At 40.8% G+C, this 19996-nt stretch overlaps 1 protein-coding gene across 2 annotated transcripts in view; it reads left to right on the top strand.

Annotated features, from left to right (window-relative positions):
- The first annotated feature begins 1794 nt into the window (after positions 1–1794).
- MYLK4 (myosin light chain kinase family member 4) overlaps positions 1795–19996 on the top strand; it is a 72113-nt gene continuing 53911 nt past the window's right edge. Inside the window, exons 1-3 of one of the 2 annotated variants that reach the window (XM_087437842.1) lie at positions 1795–1811; positions 3157–3421; positions 8193–8480. In XM_087437842.1, coding sequence (XP_087293968.1) covers positions 1795–1811; positions 3157–3421; positions 8193–8480 — 570 coding nt within the window. The remainder of the gene's footprint in view (positions 1812–3156; positions 3422–8192; positions 8481–19996) is intronic. The other variant, XM_087437841.1, reaches the window with a different exon arrangement.

Raw genomic sequence — 19996 nt, 5'->3', positions numbered from 1 at the left:
CAGGAAAAAATTTGGAAAGTCATCCTTGTCTACCATCTTTCTTTCACACCCCATATCCAATCCATCACAAATCCTAGTGGCTTTAAATGGAATATGAAATCCTGGATGGGATTCTGAAACATAAAAGGGACATCAGGGAAAAACTTATAAGATCTGAATAAAGTATAGAGTTTGGTTAATAATAATTTATCAACATGGGTTCATTAATTGTGACAAGTGGACCAGACCAATGTAAGATGTTAAAAGTAAGAGAAATTCGGTATGGGGCATAAGGGAAATCTCTGTGCTGTCTTTTCACTTTTTCTGTTGTTCTAAAACTATTTTAAAATAAAAAATTTATTAAGAAAATAAAGCAAAGGAAAGGATTCTGCTGGCTTCTGGCTTACTGGAGCCTGTGTTTGGTTTGCTGGAGCTGAGGGGATGGAAACTCTGATTCTGCTGTTTGTATGATGTGGGAGGAGGGTACAGTCAAATCAGCAGAAGGCCATACACATAGTTTCCTTTTGGCGGGCAGATTTGTCACCTTATTAGCACTGTTTCACAATTTAATTACTCTAAGAAAAGTTGGTAACCTCAAATCAGTTCAGTATTTTTATAACAATTTTGTTAAACAATTTATCTTTAACAAATACATAATTTTGTTTAGTTATGCTTCCTGAAGACCAAAGTGTTCTAATCCTAGAAAAATTGCCAGAGTTCTCCTTTCTAAAGAATTTGCTATAATTCTTTATATGCTACTCAAAATGGAAACGTATTTTTATTTTATATTCAATACATTGATCTGAATTAAAAATAAGAACTTTTTATTTGGTTGGGCGAAACAAGAGAACATTAGACGGTGTTGTTGGGGTGGGGAGTGGAGGGATCAGCAAGGCTCCAAAGAGGTGAAAATTGTCCGGGCGTTGAAGAATTGTAAGATTATCTATGTTACTAGTTCTATTTTTTAAACAAAGTTTTATGCCACTTAAATAAATCTAGGGATACATACTGTTAGAATCAGGCAGGTGAATTGTTTGTACTGGATTCTCTTTTCTTGGCCTGTGAGGAAAAGCGAGTGGGAAAGTCACAGTGTTGCTTGTAAAGAGAGTTCGTGAAAATTCATTCCTGTCCTTTGTAACTCCCTGGATGCCTGTGCCTGCGACCTTTCCCTAGAGCTATAAACAGTTGGAGATACTGCAAGTAATTTTAAGGATTGAGAAAGTTAAAACTTGCTAAGTGCTCTCAGATGATCTCTCATGTTCTAGTTGGACATGTTCAAAGTGTAAGGCAGGCAAAAAGGTGGCTATGGGGTTCTCACAGTCAGAGTCCTCCTGCTGGGCACGAGCACTTCAATGATCACGTGTCCGAACGGGGCACGGTTGCTGGGCATACGATTGCCAAAGACAAATGCAGCTTTGTAATTCTGTGAGTATTGCCACACTGATGAGAGAAAAGGGGCGAAGGTGATATTTCATCCACTGTTCCCAGTTCATCCTCTCCTTACCTGACCTCTGAAATGGAGCCATTGGCCTTGAAAAGCCTGGTGTCTAAAATTAATGTTCTTCTCCATCTGACTAAGAAGGCAACAGCTGAGCAACATGAGATCAAGGACCTTATTAGTTTAAACAGGGGCACAAAGTGGCATTTGAGAGAGAGGATACTTCCTTTCATAGTGGACATTTGTCTTTCCAGAGGATTTATACTGACTGAGAGCAAAGACTTTTCCCAGAGAATTGTGTGGTCATTTGAACTCTGGGAAACTTCCCTTTATCTGCCGGGACTTGCCTCTATACTTGGAGTGGTCCAAACCCTAGGATGTCCTCCTATAAATGGTAATTACTCTATTTTTAAAAAATTTATTATAACCTTTCAAATCTCCTTCTTTCTCTCGCTATGTTGCCTTAAATAACAAGCTGTACCAAACTCCAGGTAGAGTTTAACATTTAATATTTAAATGTTAAAATTTAAATTTTCTTTGAAAAATTATTATATCTTGGACCTAAGCTTTTGTTTTAATATGTTAATTTTCATGTGGCTTCCTGATCCAACTTGAGTAGCATCTGCAATTACATATTATATTTTAGTCATAGTTAGCCTTAGAAATAGCCATGCATCTGTCTCCTTATTTTAATAATGATTTTTTTTCAGGGCAATTTGAAAGAATGCTAATAATGGTCTATAATGTATCTCATAGAACTCTGGTTGATATTATTTACATTTTAGTGTGTTTGAATGTAAGGTCTTTATGTGGCTAAGCAGAATTTTGCAGAGCATTGGATTTTAAATAATTTGGAACTCAAAGTATCATTTTACTATGAGTTGAGGAAATGAAAGACGAAGTTTTGTGGAGATAATTTCAGGTAATTTTAAATTTAGAACAAGTTAGAAGAAGCAATTTTCAAAAAATCTCCAGCAGGAGGCCTCAGAAGTCAGCCGTGGGAACCTGCCACAAACTCAACTCAGTCTCTCTCTCCCCCTCCCACTCCCATATAGTCAAGTGCCATGTAGATCCATGCGTTCCTGTCGATCTCTATTATCAGAGCAGTATTACATTTATTACTTAGTTTGTAAGGAAAGTATTTCAAGGAAAGCACAGGATTTGAACCCCTCGGTACCTAGCCATTTATGAAGATGCAAAGAAAGGTATCTGGTTATCTTATCTATGTGATAGGGCTGTAAGGAAACAAATTTCCTTTTTCAAAATAAACACCAAACATTTTAAGGTGTCGGCAGAGAAGGGGTCTGGAAATGGCTCATTTGGTGGAGACCGCTCCCCAGAGGGGGCAGAATTCCCCCGGGGAAGCCTGAGAGACCCCTTATGTGGGAAGCCTTTCGCTTGGGGATGGGAGGAGCAAAACCTGCAATCCCAACTCAACCCAAAGAAACTTTATGCTCTCTATTTAAACAGGCTGCTTGATAGAAATCTCACCTTATGCAATAAGGGAAACTTAAGATTGCTTCTTACTGTTTGCTTTTGCAGGAAAAAGTGAAACAAAATCTTTTTCCTTTCCAAGTTCCAGCGTTTGAAATTTGATATTAATATTAGTATTTCTCTTCCTAATTTTGGATCCTCTCTCCAGTTTAAGTCAAAGAGACTTCAAAATTCTCCCTGGTCATTTTCTCAAAAAAATCAAATGTGTGAGTATATGATGAGAACTTTGTTTCCATTCTTTACAGTGAAGAGGAAGGCACACTCAGAAGTCACAGCTGTGTCCTCATTTATAAATCGGAGGCAAATGGAGATGAAAATCACACTCCAGACAGTAACTTAATCGGACTCACCACCAAGATGTTAAAAGTGAAGAGGCTGGAGGAAGCAGACACGTGTTACAACAGTAACCAGCTGGAGAAAATGGCCTTTTTTCAGTGCATGAAAAAGGTTGAGAAATGTTTTCTGGAAGAAAGTTCTAGTGAACAAGATTCAAGATCTGGAAAGAATGAGGTAATTATGTGCTAATTTAGTGTCTTAAAAAGTATTGGTTCTACCTTATCTTTTCTTACATAAATCAATAAATGTAGGGCCAGCCGGTGGCTTAGCGGTTAAGTGCCCACGCTCTGCTACTGGAGGCCGGGTTCGGAACCCGAACGTGCACCGACGCACCACTTCTCCGGCCATGCTGAGGCCGCGTCCCACATACAGCAACTAGAAGGATGTGCAACTATGACATACAACTATCTACTGGGGTTTTGGGGGGAAGAAAAGGAGGAGGATTGGCAATAGATGTTAGCTCAGAGCCCGTCTTCCTCAGCAAAAAAGAGGAGGATTATCACGGATGTTAGCTCAGGGCTGATCTTCCTCATAAAAAAATAAAAAATAAAGCACTAAAAAAATAAAAAATAAAAAAAATAAATGTAGCCATTATCAGACCCTTTTCAAATTCTATTTTGTTACTTGTGTGTAGAATTAAGGAATGTTTATGAATAGACAAACTTCCATTTTGTTTCACTGAGGATTATGTGTTGTAAATTATACGATTGAGTTTGGTAGGTAATTAGGAGGCCTTTGAATATGCATCTGTCCCTGCAGGCTACTCCACACTGCGGTTAGTGGCTTAGAAGCTATAAAAGTGAACTCACAGAAACACACGTCTTAAGAAGGATCATTTAAAAGAATGGATTTGGGCATGAAATTCATAGAAGCACTGTGAGGGGCACAATTGCTCTGCGGAAGAAGTTTCTAATTTCCTCAAGGCCTTGAGCATCTCACAGTGTAGGTGGCAGAGCTGTTGACAGTGACAGAGACAGGGACAAGCAAGCCTTGCCTGATGGCTTGTTGTCATTTGTGCAGAGTGAGGGCCCTGAGCCTGATTCTGGCTGCTTGATCTTTGGCAAGTTATTAAACTCAACCAAGGGGCTGCCTCAGCGGAATAATGAATAGTGTGATAATGGATATAAAGCACTTAGCACAGTATCTGTCTGTCACCATAGTAAGCATTCAGTAAGTGTTTGCAACAGCAGCAGCCCCCTCCCCTTCCCTGGTTTAGTCCATTCCCACTCATCGACCCATAGAAGTGTGGGTCCTGACCCAGCGTGGGCCTCACGGCATTTCACTCATGCCTTTATTCTAGCACATGCAATTGTTTTGAGTGTGTCTGTCTCCTTTCTCTAGACAGCACTCCTCAAGGTCGGGACCTTGTGTCACTCGTCCTTGCATTCTCAGTTGCTTCCCTGGTAACCAGCACACGACAGGCACCAAAAATGTTTGTGGAATGAACAGATGTATTTAACTGAATTCTGCATCCTGGTTGAGGGCTGGGAATCTTTATTTTTAATAATCAGAGCAAGTGATTCTTATCAGGCAGGTTTGGGAAACATCTCTCTGTCTAGCTACTGTTCTGAAAAACACTATTCAGATTGGAAGGGCATTTCTAACGATGCAACAGACAGTGAAACAGAGCTGTTAGACAGAAAGGGCAGAGGAGTCCCTCTGTTGTAAGTGACTATGGAACAATAAAATGTACTGGAGAGAAGAAATGTGTTAGGTTGAAACTTAGGTGTTTTGAGCCCTTCCCTTTCCCTATGAGTTAACATCTTGTTCAGTATATACCAGGAAGAAATTTCCACAGGCAAAATTTAAGTCAGATGTGAAGGGCTTCCTCATTAGGGCTGTTTATAATAGAAACAAATAAACAGAAGAATTTCCTTTTCTGCTCATTAATTTCTGTAGGACAGAGAAGACAGAATATTCTTCTTGGAAAACTTTGACATAATCAACTATCTATCACAGTTTATATGAATTTGATTTTTCCAGTACTGTTTTTCTCCAGGTTCTGTGATATAATTTTTATAATTAGGCAATATCTTTAGAGAGTGAGATGGTGCTAAGCTGGAACATAAACATTTTTAGGAAGAATTATTTTTGTGATAAACTGCTCCAGAATATTAGAAATCAAATGATTTGGAAGTTAAATATTTTAGGATATTTTTGAGGAAAAGACTGAGAATGTTGTTCCTCAGAAACTCCAAAAGAACATCCTTTGCAATTAGTCCAATATCCCTTGTGTAACCTGGGCCTTCCTGCAGCCCATGATGCACGGAAGGTGAGAGGGAATGACTAGTAGCCCCATATGCCCATTCAGTTTCTTCTTTGTAAATGGCGGAGGGCCCAGAGATGTCAGCGATAAATTTCCCTGCCTCTCTCTCGCCTTGTGGAGAACGGATGGGCACATGAATCACAGGCCCAGAGCTCTTCTCCTTTCTGTGGCTGCCAAGGCCACTGCGATGGAGGCCTTGCTTGCCCAGTCAGTGGGTGCCAACGTAGCCAGCAGGCCTTGGCAGCGGGTGGTGGAGAAGGGCATTCCAGCAGCTCAGATGTCTTCAGGTACATAGACAGTGCTAGATTGACATGTCTCCATCTTCTGCTGGGGCCACAGTAAGTCTTTATGACATCACTCTTTTCTCTCCAGCACTATAAAAAAAAATGCCATAATTTTCTCCACTTATTCTTCTTTCTCTTTTATCTTGTCTCTCTTTGAGAAGATTAGTACTGCTAATCATTGTAGAAACCTTCACTGTGGTGCACTGAAAAGAATTTACTCTGAATTTCAGACACTCGAGTGACGTGCAAGCTTTGTTTTGAAGGCTTGAAGTGCAATTTATCTCTAGAAGAGTCTTTACTCTCCAGTCTCAATTGGGAAAAATTATCTATCCATTTAACAACTTATATTTGTTAATATAATTTGGTAAAACTCGGATTCTTTTCCTGCTCTTAACCAGAATTTTTTTATTTCACCTATTTTTCCCCCACTGGATTTATTTTTAACTATCTTCTTTCTTTTTCTCTACTTTATTTTTTGTTGAATTTATTAAATTCCACATATTCTACTTTTTTTGTGTGTGTGTGTGAAGATCAGCCCTGAGCTAACATCCATGCCAATCCTCCTCTTTTTGCTGAGGAAGACTGGCCCTGAGCTAACATCTGTTGCCAATCCTCCTCCTTTTTTTCCCTTTTTCTCCCCAAAGCCCCAGTAGATAGTTGTATGTTATAGTTGCACATCCTTCTAGTTGCTTATGTGGGACGCGGCCTCAGCATGGCCAGACAAGCGGTTTGTTGGTGCACGCCTGGTATCCGAACCCAGGCCACCAGTAGCGGAGCACGCGCACTTAACCATTAAGCCACAGGGCTGGCTCCCACATATTCTACTTTTCTACTATGTTTTGTTCATTTTATTTTTCTACTTTCCCTTTTATTCTGTTTTCTAATGACTTGTCATTCTATTACATTCTTTTTTTTTTTTTTTTTTGTGAGGAAGATCAGCCCTGAGCTAACATCCGTGCTAATCCTCCTCTTTTTGCTGAGGAAGACCGGCTCTGAGCTAACGTCTATTGCTGATCCTCCTCCTTTTTTTCCCCAAAGCCCCAGTAGATAGTTGTATGTCGTAGTTGCACATCCTTCTAGTTGCTGTATGTGGGACGAGGCCTCAGCATGGCCAGAGAAGCGCTGCGGCGGTGCGCGCCCGGGATCCGAAGCCGGGCCGCCAGTAGCAGAGGGCGCGCACTTAACCGCTAAGCCACGGGGCCGGCCCCTCATTCTATTACATTCTGATGGGTGTGCTAAATCACATAAGTAGTGCAGAATTTTAAAAGCTTTCAGCAGATACGCCATAAAACACTAGATCTAAACCTACATAATATGGTGTTGAAATCAAGTAAAACTTAAAAAACATTAATCTACCACATTTGAGTGATGAGTTTAATAGCTACTGTGTATATACTATTAACTCATAAATGGCAGATGACTCTCATAACTAGAATTAGTATTACTTTTATGCAATCAAATCCAGGTTTTCTTCTTTTGTTAGTTCTCTACTACCTGTATAGATACCCCTGCATTTCCCTCAGATCTAATTTACTATTTAACACACACACACACACACACACACACACATTCTATTTGCTTAACGGAAGACTGAAGAGCCAGATAATGTTCTCAGACAAGAGTTCCAGTCTCCCATTCAGCTCTTTCTGCCTTCCCCTGCCTTCCCCCATTTACTATACATATCCCTGCTTTCTATGCCCAAGATTATCTGCTCTCACCTCCTCGTCCTTTGGTTTTCCTCCACTTCCTGTACACCCCTAGTTACCCAACCTCCATCCAGAAGGCATGGTCCCAACCACAGGGGTAAGATGAAGTTGTAGGGGCAGAAAATAAGGATGGTCCTATTGGAGGTGGGACCTCACAGCCCCTGGAATGTTTAAATGCCTGGTGTGAATGCTCCAGAGACCCAACAAAACAAACTATTTAACAGGATGTGCATAGGATAGAGTGGGTTGGAGCAAAGCATGGATCTCCCTATTTTGATTGCAGTTGGTGCATTTCATAGCAGGTGGCATTTCCTGACTAATCGCTATGAAATTGTACCATCAGTGGTATTCATAATGACTATAACTTAGATCTCAAAATAACATAGCTGTGGGTGGAGGTTTTGTGATTTTTAAAGTTGTGTTTCTCCACCCCCATCTCTTTGCTCCTCACCCGTGAAGGCAGGAGAAAGCTCCCTGGCGGTGGCCTAGCCATAAAGGCAGATGCCAGTTTCTGTGGTGCTAATCGTCCTTGAACTGGGGACAAGTGCATTTGTGTTGGTGTCAATTGCAGCCAGCAGGTCTCTCTCTGCCCCTGCACCTGTTTCAGATCTGTCACACAGGCCATCATATTTTTCCTTTTAAAGAGGCAGATTATCTGTTAGTCGTATAACTGGAAATATCTGTTGCAGGACTCTGCAAGAACCCTCTGCAATTCAGCAACACCTGCTCCTCAGAACAGAGCATGTAACAAGCACATGTTTGGAAACAGGCTTGTGCTAGATCAGGGGAGGGAAGGATCATATAAGCCAAGTGACTTCTGTAGCTGCTTCCAGAGAATGGACTTATCACTTAGAAGAAAAGACATCTGGATTGTAGGTAGTGTGTGCTTTATCTTATCTTCCTTGCTCTGGCGCGTGTTCCGGTCCGTGATGACACGGGGAGGTCACAGACAGGCTCCTGCTCTTGAGGACACACAGGTAGTAACATCATTTTTAACTAAGACAGATTCATTTACTGTTCTATTTGAGTGTTTCCAACCAGGGAGCGGTGCTTGTCAAAGGAGATGGAATGTATGCCCCTTCTTAATCCTTGCCCAAGACCACTGTCTCAGGAGGGGTTGTGATGATAATAATGGCATGTGGCACATTTCAACATTTCAAACACTTGCACCAACTTTTGGGGAACCTTGAAGCAACCATTCTTGATGCATATTAAAGTTGGCGATCTATTTTTGTTTGTGAGAGCTAAAAATAGTGTTAACAGCTCTTCATCCTCCTACTTCTTATGTGACTTAATTATGAAAATAAAATAACACAAAAACACAATTTCCTTTCCTCTTATTAAGAAGTCTATGGCAAAACCAGTACCTGAAGAGCGATCACCTCCTCTGAGAGAGCTGTCTAGCACAGCCTTCCCTGCTTTCCCTTTGAACTGTTGCCAGATAATGCCTTTCACATGATACTGTAGCCATTCCAGGAATGGAATTCAGTCAGGAAAATAGTAGAATTCTGAAAGAAGAGAAACAATTTAGATTCTAAGGATTTTAGCACTTCCCAAGAGAGGGTATTCATGTCTGGGAAAACAGCTCTTTCCACATAATTAATTCTTTATCAATTAGCATAGGATAAATTATTTTTAAAACAATATAAGACAGTTTAGAAAATACTACAGAAAATGTCTGAATCATCATTCCTATAAGAAGTGGATTGACAGCGGTGTTCCTCAACTTCTTTTCATCATCATTTACTCCTCCCCGAGACTTCAGGCTTTTTTCCCCCTATTTGAACCACTCCCATGAAATCCTAGTACCACAGATATACTGTGTATTTGTTTATGTATTATAGGTTCACCTGTGCTTTATACATGAAAAGAGTATGATTTTTTTTGCCTCTCCTAAAGAACCAATTTTCACCCCCTTGGGGGTTATATTACTCCCATTGAGAATGCATGATTACAGTTAAAAAAAATTTCTCCAGGGTAGTTGGGCAATATATCCCTATACCTGTACAGTCCCACACTGCATAACGTTTCGGTCAATGACAGAACACATATATGACGGTGGTCCCATTAGATTAGTACCATAGAGCCTAGTTGTGTAGTAGGCTATACCATCTAGGTTTGTGTAAGTACACACTATGATGTTCACACAACAACGAAATCACCTAACGACACATTTCTCAGAACGCATCCCTGTCGTTAAGCGATGCATGATTGTACAAAAACACCTTATTTATGTCTTACTCAACAAGAAACCACCAACTCAGCATCTTGGTGGTGTTTAGAGGTCTGAGAACCCTAGGAATCAGGCTTTTATAATGGCCCTGAGCCTTTCCATGGGACACTGAAGCAGTCAGTATTTCTGAGACCATCAAGTTCACTTTCAGAGGAATTGCCAAACCTGGGAATTGTTTATCATCAGATCTATCTTAGTTGAGGACAAGGTAAAAGAGATGGAAGAAAGATGGAGAGACAGGAACAGATGTATATTTTTCTAAAGTAAGACATCATAAAACATTATAAGTCTCTTTAGGTCTGACCTAATATCACAATTAGGTCTACATTTTCAGACTTGGCCACTGTTGCCCAAGCATTAATCATTTTGGCTGTTTAACGTATCTCCTGTGGGAAATACTATGAGGGCCTTCATCTTCCATATGGAAAAGAATGAGCAATTTATCCAAACTATGAGGATGCAGCCCTCATTGTATTTCCCAATGAAAAGGTCGACAAGATATATGGGCTAATTAGGAGTGCTGTGGGCGTGTATTTAAAAAAGTTTGTGCAACTTTTTAACTGTAAAGAAAATGTCTCTTAAATCTGATTTTACAACATATCCTTTTACTTTTTCCCATTGCTAGTGATTATTTAGAAATGTGGGCAACCTATTGTCCTAGAAATTTCTATAAGCATGGCAGTTTTAGGAACTATCTTTTATAGAGGCATCCTATGTGTGATATTAATGTGCTTTGTCTCCAGTCAGGACATAAAACAATTGAAAGGCTTTTCAATACACTGTGTACAGATACCTGCCCATGTGAAGTTCTGGGTATCCTGGACCAAATGCACAGACGAGTCATATTTATGTTTGTGTCATTTCAAGTTCTCAGAAAATTAACATTATCATAGTTTTATATTATTTGGTGTAATATGAGAAAAATATCTTACTTTCATTCTCTAAAAATTAAGGCAATATAGTAAAAACCATAAATATGGCAAATCAAGTCGGTGTTCTTAAGTAAGAAAATGCTTGACATACTTGATAACAAAATTCCTAAATATAATTGACCAAACTATGCCCTCATCCACTTACCTAAAACATTATGCTTGTAAAAAACATATTTATCTATTAGTGTTTCCCAAACTTCAATTTTTCACCTACCACCTTCATGATTTTTGCTATATTGACATACTACTTTTACTCCTATTAATATTTTCATATATAAAATCACTTTAAAAAATTTTAGGGGCCAGCCCCGTGGCCTAGAGGTTAATTTTGGCACACTCTGCTTCAATGGCCTGGGTTCAGTTCCCGAGCATGACCCTACACCACTTGTCAGAGGCTGTGCTCTGGCAGCAACCCACATACAAAATAGAGGAAGACTGGCATAGATGTTAGCTCAACGCGAATCTTCCTCAAGCAAAAAGAGGAAGATTGGCAACAGATGTTAGCTCAGGGCGAATCTTCCTCAGCCAAAAAAAAAAAAAAATGTTAACAAAAGCAATAATAGAGTGAAATCATGGTTTGGATGTGCTTATCCTGGATTTTCAAATATGCAGTGATACACACACACACATGCACACACACTTTAAAAGTGGTTCGTTAGTTTACAACCTAAGATCACCCCAAATCCCTAGCAATGAGGTGACCCCTGTGCCATTTCACACTTTCAACAATATTTCTCATTTTCTGCCCACCATGTAGTGACAATAACGAAGACCAGGGAAACTGGTGGTAGCAGACAGCAGTGGAGAGAAGAGAGATCCCAAGTCTTCCCTCTGGATAACAGATACATAGAAAACAGATTGCAGTCAAGTTTGTTTAGTGCTTCTTATGTGCCTGATCCATCACGTTCTCCGTATTGTTGCTTCTGAGGTTCCATCAGAAAGCAGAGCTGAGACAAGAGCGCATGTGTGGATGGTTTGTTTTGGGAATTGACTTCAGGGAATAGGAGTCCAGGCCTGGGGAACGTGAAATAGGGAAGGAGACAAGAGCCAACAAGGTCGCATTGCCAAGCTGACCACTGCCAGGAAGGATGACCTCAGAGCTGTCCACCCGTAGGACTGAGGGTGGTACTGATCCTCTGGGTGCCGTCCCAGTAGTCAAGGGCTGTCCTGTGGGGTGACTAACCCCCTGGCATTTTCAGTTGCATGTGGATGAATGACAATTCCCAAGGGGGTCCCAGGCAGTACTTCAACCTCGTTTACGACTTTTAATTAGGGAAATGTATCTGATTTGCTCATCCATTGATTGTGTAAAAATGATACGTGCTCATTTGGATACCAGCACAGACCTGCAGTATAACCCATGGCTCATGGCTTCATCCACTGGGGGATTCTGATGAACACAGGTTACTGTGGCATTTCCATAACAAATGAAACTCTAAAGGCCTGTGCTCTAGCCTGTAGGCTGTGACTCAAAGACTAGAGACCTTAGAGGCATAGCCCTCCAGGGACCTTGGAGGTCAGCTCATTCAAAGCCTTCTGAAGGGGGAACTCAAGTCCAAGAGAGGTAAAATGCACTTGCCCAAGTTTTGTTACATCAAGGGACTGTCTTTTCCTAAAATCGGAATTGTCTTCCAACCACATCTCCCATGTTGCTCTTTGCACGTTTTGTTTTGTCAGAGCCAGCCGTCTTCACAAAGGAGGTGAGCAGCACTTTGCATGGTGGCTGCCAAGGCTCCCCGTTGGCTGTCTCCCACATGCACGCAGCACAGCAGCTACCGCGGCAGGCTCTGGGTCATCCGGCCCGCCTTGCAGGATAGATGAGCATCAGCCAGGTCCCTTGGCCTCTTGACTTGGCATCACCTCTTTCTAGGCAGGAGCACCCTGCTTCTTAACTTCTCTGTGCCTCAGGCTCCCCTTCTAAGAACAATTCCCCAAAAGCCTCACACTGGAAGCTGGTTATCTGAGCAGCAAGGAGCCCAGTTAGAAGGCTGTGGTTGCGATAGGGGCAGGTTTAAGGTTCCTATCAGTAGTCAGGTGTCAAGTCAGGTGTCAGGAAATTCTAACAAGAGGCAGTGACCAGGCTAGAAATGAGGGGTGTGGGAGTCCCACCTCTGATTTGTCTAGTTGATCTTTAGTTTCTAGTATTTGCATTCCAAATGTAAGCAGTGAACAAGGATGTAAACTTTTCTTGTTCTTATAATTTTTACAGGGTTTAGGGCTTATCTGAATTAAATTAAGATAAGAGGTAAGTAAAAAATGAATTATAAAGATAAAATTTTAATTCATAAATGTATTTTTTGTGTGTCCTTGAGAATGGACTCTACCTTCTGTACAACATAAACGTTTTATAATAGCATTTTCCCACATCCAGCCACACAATGCTAAGTTGAGTTTTTGCTCTGCCAGCATGTAGGTGTGCCCCTGGGATTTTTAACTGCAGAGTTCTGATAGGGCATAATAATTAACCTCTGGCAGGTGTTGCTCCATCATCCTGGGCCTATTCCAGAGCATCCGTCACTTCTAGCGGTCCACTTCCAGCCTGGATACCTTTGAGTCTAGCATATATTTGGTCTGCAGGATGGTTCCAGATTCTGAAAGGGGTTTTGAGCTCCCTCGGACACCAGGGAATAGGAGAGGAGGAAACAGCGGGAGGTGAAGATTTTATTTGGAGCTTCTAAGTCTCCCAGGATCTGCCAAAGGCTTTGGCACTCTCCTGTGAATCACTCAGGCCCCTTCCACTCTCTGGAGAGGACTTTAGAAAGCGTCATGATGTGGCCTCAGAAAATGCTCATCACCCACTCCAGTCTAAACCCTAAGGAAGGTCCCCATAGCCCTGAGGTTTTCCCAAATTGCCCAAGGAAGGAGAGGCTGGAACAGACAAGGGGATCACATGATAAATCTATGCTGTCCAGTACTGTCTTTCACTGGGACATCATCCACAGGACCAGCAATTCTCAAAGTGAGGTCCCTGGACCCCCTGGGAGACCCTAAGACTCTTTCAGAGGTCCACAAGGTCAAAACTATTTTCATAATAATTCTAGTATTTTTGCCTTTTTCACTGCATTGGCATTTGCGCTAATGATGAAAAGGCAATGGTGGGTAAAACTGTTAGCACCCAGCACAAAAGTAGGCACCAAAGTTTTCTAGTAATCATGGCCATTCTCACCACCAGACACTCCAAGTTTTTGTTTTGTTATTTTAAAGAGCCAGTTTTCCTTAAGAATGTGCTTGATGAAGCAGGAATAAACGTATTTAATCAGCCTATATCAAAGTCTAAGTATTCATTTAACTCTTTGTGCCTAGATTCTGTAGTCGTTTACTCAGTAAAGAATTACTGAGCTCCTACTTCATGAGGACACAGTGTTGGTCCTGCTGGGACCCAGCATAACTGTTGCTGAATATGACTCTGGTTTGGAGGGCAGATACTTGATACCTAAACATGCAAGCTGTTGAATGTATTGATGGTCACTGATGGTCTCAAAAGAGGCAGAATCTGATGAAACAAGATCGTTTGTTTAAAGGGTAGACACAGGATATGTATTTAGGTTCCAAATAGCTCATTCCTATTGGTCTGCAGCTCAACATGTGTATAGAGAGATGTTCCACATTAGAGTCTCTCCTTAAACTACTTGGCAGTCTCTAGCCATTCAGGAATTGAAAAATGGATAATGACAAGTGTTAGGTCTCATTTCTTCCCAACCTTGTAGAATGAGCTTGTTGAGTAGATATGATAACATAGATAAGTTTCTGCATTCTTAAGGCTGTGTTTGCATTTTACTCATTTAGGATTTATGCTTTTCACTTGGATCTATTTATTTATTTACTTATCTTATTAAACAAACATGTAAATGGCCCTCACTGTGTGCTAGACCCTGTTCTAAGCACTTTACAAACAGGACTCATTGAAACCTTGTGAGCACTACCCTGACTGGCTCTACAGATAATAACAATGATTGCTAACATTTATGTTGTGCTGGTTGTGTTCCAGGCACCGTGCTAAGCACTTTTCATGCAGCATCTCACTTAAGCCTTCCAATGGCCCCACGTATTGGGTGTAATTATTACCTGTTTTATAAATAAGTAAACTGAGGCTTGGCAAGGTCAGACACTCACCCCGAGTGATGCAACTATATAGCATGATCTCTCTTTCTGAATGAATTAGCTTGCCCAACACATGAAACAAGTATCAGGTTTAGTTGTAGAACATTTAACTGCAATTTGTTTTTAAAATATTAAACATTAAGTATTTGAAAACAAATCATCTCTGATAAATTTTCTAAGGATAGTTGTTTTATCTTCACATTATCTGAAATATAGTTCATATTTTATGATTGTTTTGGTGTTTGTTCTATTTCTTTATGCAAACACAGCCAGACTGGTTAGATAAAAATGGTCCAATTTCTTTTTCTTGGCAAATTGAGGCTCTTCTCTGGACCTGTGATGTAACAGTGACCTCCAGTGGGGAGACGTTGCAAAAGTTACTGCGGCCGGCAGTGCCGTGAAGTCAGACCACTTCAGACTAACCCTTCTGATTGTTGGAACCAACGTCCTGTGGCTGCAGTCAACCCATTCTCAGCCGTTGGTTCATGGACACGGGAGAAACCAGGAAAGAGTACATTGGAACTAATGATTCTCTCAAATATATAATAAGACTGGAGAATATAAACTAAGTGCTGTCTATCAGCATGCCATAAAATATATATATTTTTTGTTATACAATGTGCAACAGTTTTTATATTCTCCAGACTTTATTAATCATAATTAAGTCTTGACTATTGAATGGAATTGACTTTTCTCTAAAGTCAGATCAGGAAGGTGGGTAATCCAAAGGTTATCTTACTTAGCTTTCTATACTATTACTTGGTATTTTTGCAGGTTTATGTATGCACATGTTTTACCTGATAATGGGATGTTACTAAGTGAGACACTTTTACTGTGTGATATAGTTTAGTGTAAGACCACAAGCTTGAATTTCATTTCTGCCTCTTGTTGACTTTATGACACTGAACATATTATTTAACCTCTCTCAGCCTGTTTCCTCACTGGGGTTAATAATACAGACACCACAGGATTGTTGTATAAAGCAGTTAACACAGTGCTTGGCATAGAGAGAGTGCTCCACAAACAAAACTATAAGCTTTTACTCTTACTGGCAGCTAAACCTTTACACAATGCTGGGCATCTTTTCTGTGGCCTTATCTCTTTCCCGCTGTAAGCCCCTCACATCTAGTTTCCTGAAGGACTTCTCTCCTGTAATGTCTTTCCACCTCGAATTTCCTTCCACGTTTCCCAGCAGCTGGGTTGGAAACCTTAGCGACCTTGACTCCTTACCATCCTGTGCTGTTGACCCTTCCTTCCCCGTCGCTTCCTGTCAGACGCCAAATTTGGGACGTGGCTTCCTGAAAGGTTTCTCACACCCCTCCTTTTCATTCCCAGTGGGGTGATGGCAAACGGGTTAGTGTTTCTTCCACAGTCATCTAAGGATGTGTACAGATCAGATGAGTTATCTCCAGAGACTCTTAAGAGGGAGAAAGGCACTCCATGCAGTTCAGCATGAATTCTCTCTCAGGACGCCCAACTTTTCACAGGATCATAATGGGAACGTGACTGAGAAAATCAGGAGATTAACCAAGTGCTTAATGGTGGGATCATATTATTTGATACATGAAAAGATTTAGCAACATGGGCTTAATAGAACATGAGAGAACGCAGAGACTATTTATTTTATTGAACACATGTTACCCAAGATGCCATGGGAGCCGGGCAATGCACAGCTAGTTCAAGACTGACACAGATACAGTCTACAAAGATTGATCAACTCTCAAATTACAAAAATTACTATCACTGATATGACAAACAGGCAGGAGAGATTCCATTGGTGTCCTGTCCAGAACTGTTGTCTCTCGATACTTAAAATGGTGAACAACCAGGCCGACTTTCCTAGCTGTTGGATACCACGTGGGAAGCTGCATTCTCCACCTCACCACTCTCTGTCCTTGTTCCCTGAGAGCCGTCCCTGGTCGCAAGCTCAGAAGGCCATACACAGTTTATTACAAAGCTGTATATTCTAATGAAATTATACAGGGATAAAGGGAAGAATGGAAACTCCCAGGCATAATGTCTACCTCTCAAGCTTGTCCACCAGAAGATAATGACTTATAATTGAAGCCAAACAATCTATTTCCAATTACTCTATTTTAATATTATGTGTTTGTGTGATCAATATCATCTTATGTGAGATTGTGGTATTATTCCCCAATACATAATATTGGAAATTCTCAAATGCACTTTAGAATGTTAAAGGCTCTGAGAGGTTCCCCTGCTAAAACAACAGAACCATTTTTAACCAGACACACGGGAAGCATTCAATAAATGCTATCTCATAATTGAAACATTATTACCATTATTATTTATCCTAAGAGCTTTCAAAATTTATTTGGCCATTGAACTCTTCTATTTCCTGATTCATATTTACATCTCAGGTGCCATAAGATGTACCTTGGGGAATGCTGGTTTAGAGAGGACCGATTATTGACTTTAGTATCAAATAGACCCAGATCAAAATCCCCATGGGACCCCTTACCAGCTGTGTGACCTTAGTCATTTAACCTCAGTCTCCGTCCTTGGTTCATCAAAGTGGTGTAATAATACCAACCTTGCCGGATAATTGGGAGGCTTGAATTAGCTAATCTAATTAGCAAGTGGCTTGGTGCCTGGCACAGAGAAGTGACCCCAAAATTTATTTCTGTTCCCACTTCTTTGCTTTTCACGACACCATTCCTTATTCTCTCTCCTCTTCTGTGCCTTTTGAAATCCTTCCTGTCTGTCAAGGCCAGATTCACATCCCACCACAGTTGACTCTAATCTGACCTCCCCAGTTTGCACTGACTTCATCATCCTTTAAGTACACCGTTTAAACACTCTCTACCTTTCGTGTGGAGAGCATTGGGGTCCTCTCTGGTAATTATTATTTCACGGGTTGGGCCTCTGCTCCTAACAAGCTGGGCTCCTTCCGCATGGGGATAATTCCCTGTATTTCTTTGTATCTTTCATAGCAACTGTGTTACGTGTCCATTTTAATTTGTGTTCTAGTTTTTACCAACACATTTTAGGTACAATTTTATATTTTGAATCTTAGAAGCGAGGATAATTATTAATATACTTCTTTCAAAAATTTAAATAAAGCAATGAGTAGGGCCAAACTTCCACTAGCAGAATATTTGGAATAATATTGGTGTTGGACATTTTTCCCAAGAATTTAAGAAGATGTACCTGAGTGAAATTTTAATCATTTCTAAACTGGTAGAATCAATTTTGGGAGGTCGGTGTGACCTGACATATCCCAGCTTTCTCCCTTTACCCACAGACGCGAGTGTCCACACTAAGAGAGTACCCGTCGCTCTGGGTGCTGTCTGCCCTTCTGAAGAACAAGGAAACTGCCACCTCCTTCTCTGAAGTCAAAGTTTGTCTATCAGCTTGTGCTTGGAAATGGCTGTAGTGACATTGAGTGACAATTGTTTATGATTATAGCCAAGAGGCGTTGTATAGATTCTGAAGTCCCTTTTGGAATTAATTATCCAAGAAAGAGTAAGTTAATTTGAACATAGTTATTTTTTGTTTGTTTGTTTCTTTTATATATTCTAATCTTTGACAGTTGCCATTTTATGTGTGATGAAGGTGGTCATTCACCACAAACCGGAATTCTATTACTCAAAGAGTGGTCCATGACTCCCCAGCATCCCCTGAGAGCTTGTTAGAGATGAAGACTCTCAGGTCCCACCCAGACTCACTGAATAGGAAATTGCATTTTAACAAGGTCCCTGGATGACTCATGTGCACATTAAACTTTGAGAACTAGAATATTTGTTGCCTCCTTCAACTGAAAAATGAAGGGTTAATTAAAGTTTACTGTAAAAAAATTGCTGAAAGAAAAATAAACATTTACTGTCAAAGTTGTGAATATACACTTTCTTAAGAAATATATCTGTATGTTACATATATACTCACACATATATCCAAAATATATATGTATTGTGTATATATATATATGTGTGTATGTATATATTCTCCTGGGGGTCACTCAGGCTGTTCCTTGGGAACCAGGCAATATCCTTTCTTGAGTATTTTAAGAGCATATCTTCCTTGATAAAATAAATATGTCTAATAATAGTTCTTTCCATTAGATTTCCCAGGCAGACAGAATACAAAACTTGCATTATGGCTGGTTAGATGGGCTGGGGTGAGGGAATGTGTGAAGTGCCCGGCATGGCCTGCTGTCCCTGTGGAGGTCACACTGTCCTCTCAGAGATGGGTCTGGACATCAATTTCCTTGCCCATTTAAAAGACGGTGGCCCTGTGAGGAGACGCTGCATTATGGAAATTCCTTGGTCTGCCCTCGTTGGCAAAGCAGCAGGCGGTTTAATTGAAAAGCACATGCGTGCTGAGTAAAGGAATGATCCGTAAGATTCTATCTTGTAACTGAGTTGCTTCTAGAGGTGCCTTCCAGCATGTAAATGTGAACACATGTGGTGTGGAGTGACTGAATTCACCACATTCTACTCTTGCCAGTTTCAGGATAGCTTTTGGTTCAGAAGCTCCCAGGGTCAAGTGGAAAGATCACTGGTGTCCAGAGTTTGTGGGTCCATCTGGGCTTTACCACTTACATTAGATAAGTGACCTTGACTTTGAGCAAGTCCTGTGACTCTCTGGTATTTACTTATCAGGGTTGAGAACCACTGTTCCAAGGCAGCATTTCTCAAACTCTCCTGAAGAAGAAATCACTTAGGATTCCTTGTGAATATACAGATCCCCAGGCCCCACAAAACTACTAAAGCAGAATCTCCATGAGTGGAGCTTGGGAATCTGCATTTTAAACAGCCCTCCAGGGATTCTTATGAGAAGCGTGGTTAGCACTGTTCTAGGGAGGCCATTTGATTATGTTCCAACTCACTTTCCTTCCTCTATCCCTAAACTTTCTCCTATCAGGAGATGCCATTGGCAACTAAGAAGATGATGTTGCATTGTTGCTGGGGGTTGGTTAGACTGTAAAGAATACATTGAACTTTAAAATATTTGGCCTCTTTATGGGATGAGTACTCATCACCCTGCCTCTCATGGTCAAGTTCGTCTTGGGACCACTTGAGTTTCCTTATCTATGGACTAAGGCTGAAAATAACACACACATATGGGATGGTTCTTTGTTCTGAGTCAATGCTGGACATGAATGTCAGCTGATGTTATTGAGTTTCTTGTCCCTCCTATTGCTTGTTTGGTCTCTGAGGTCTCTTGGTCTCTGGGGATTATGAATTCATGGAATGTTGTGGGAACT

The sequence above is a fragment of the Ceratotherium simum genome, chromosome 13 (assembly GCF_057802395.1).
Source record: "Ceratotherium simum simum isolate JZ-2026a chromosome 13, ASM5780239v1, whole genome shotgun sequence".
Lineage (NCBI taxonomy): Eukaryota > Metazoa > Chordata > Mammalia > Perissodactyla > Rhinocerotidae > Ceratotherium > Ceratotherium simum.
This window is presented reverse-complemented; position numbering and strand designations above follow the sequence as displayed.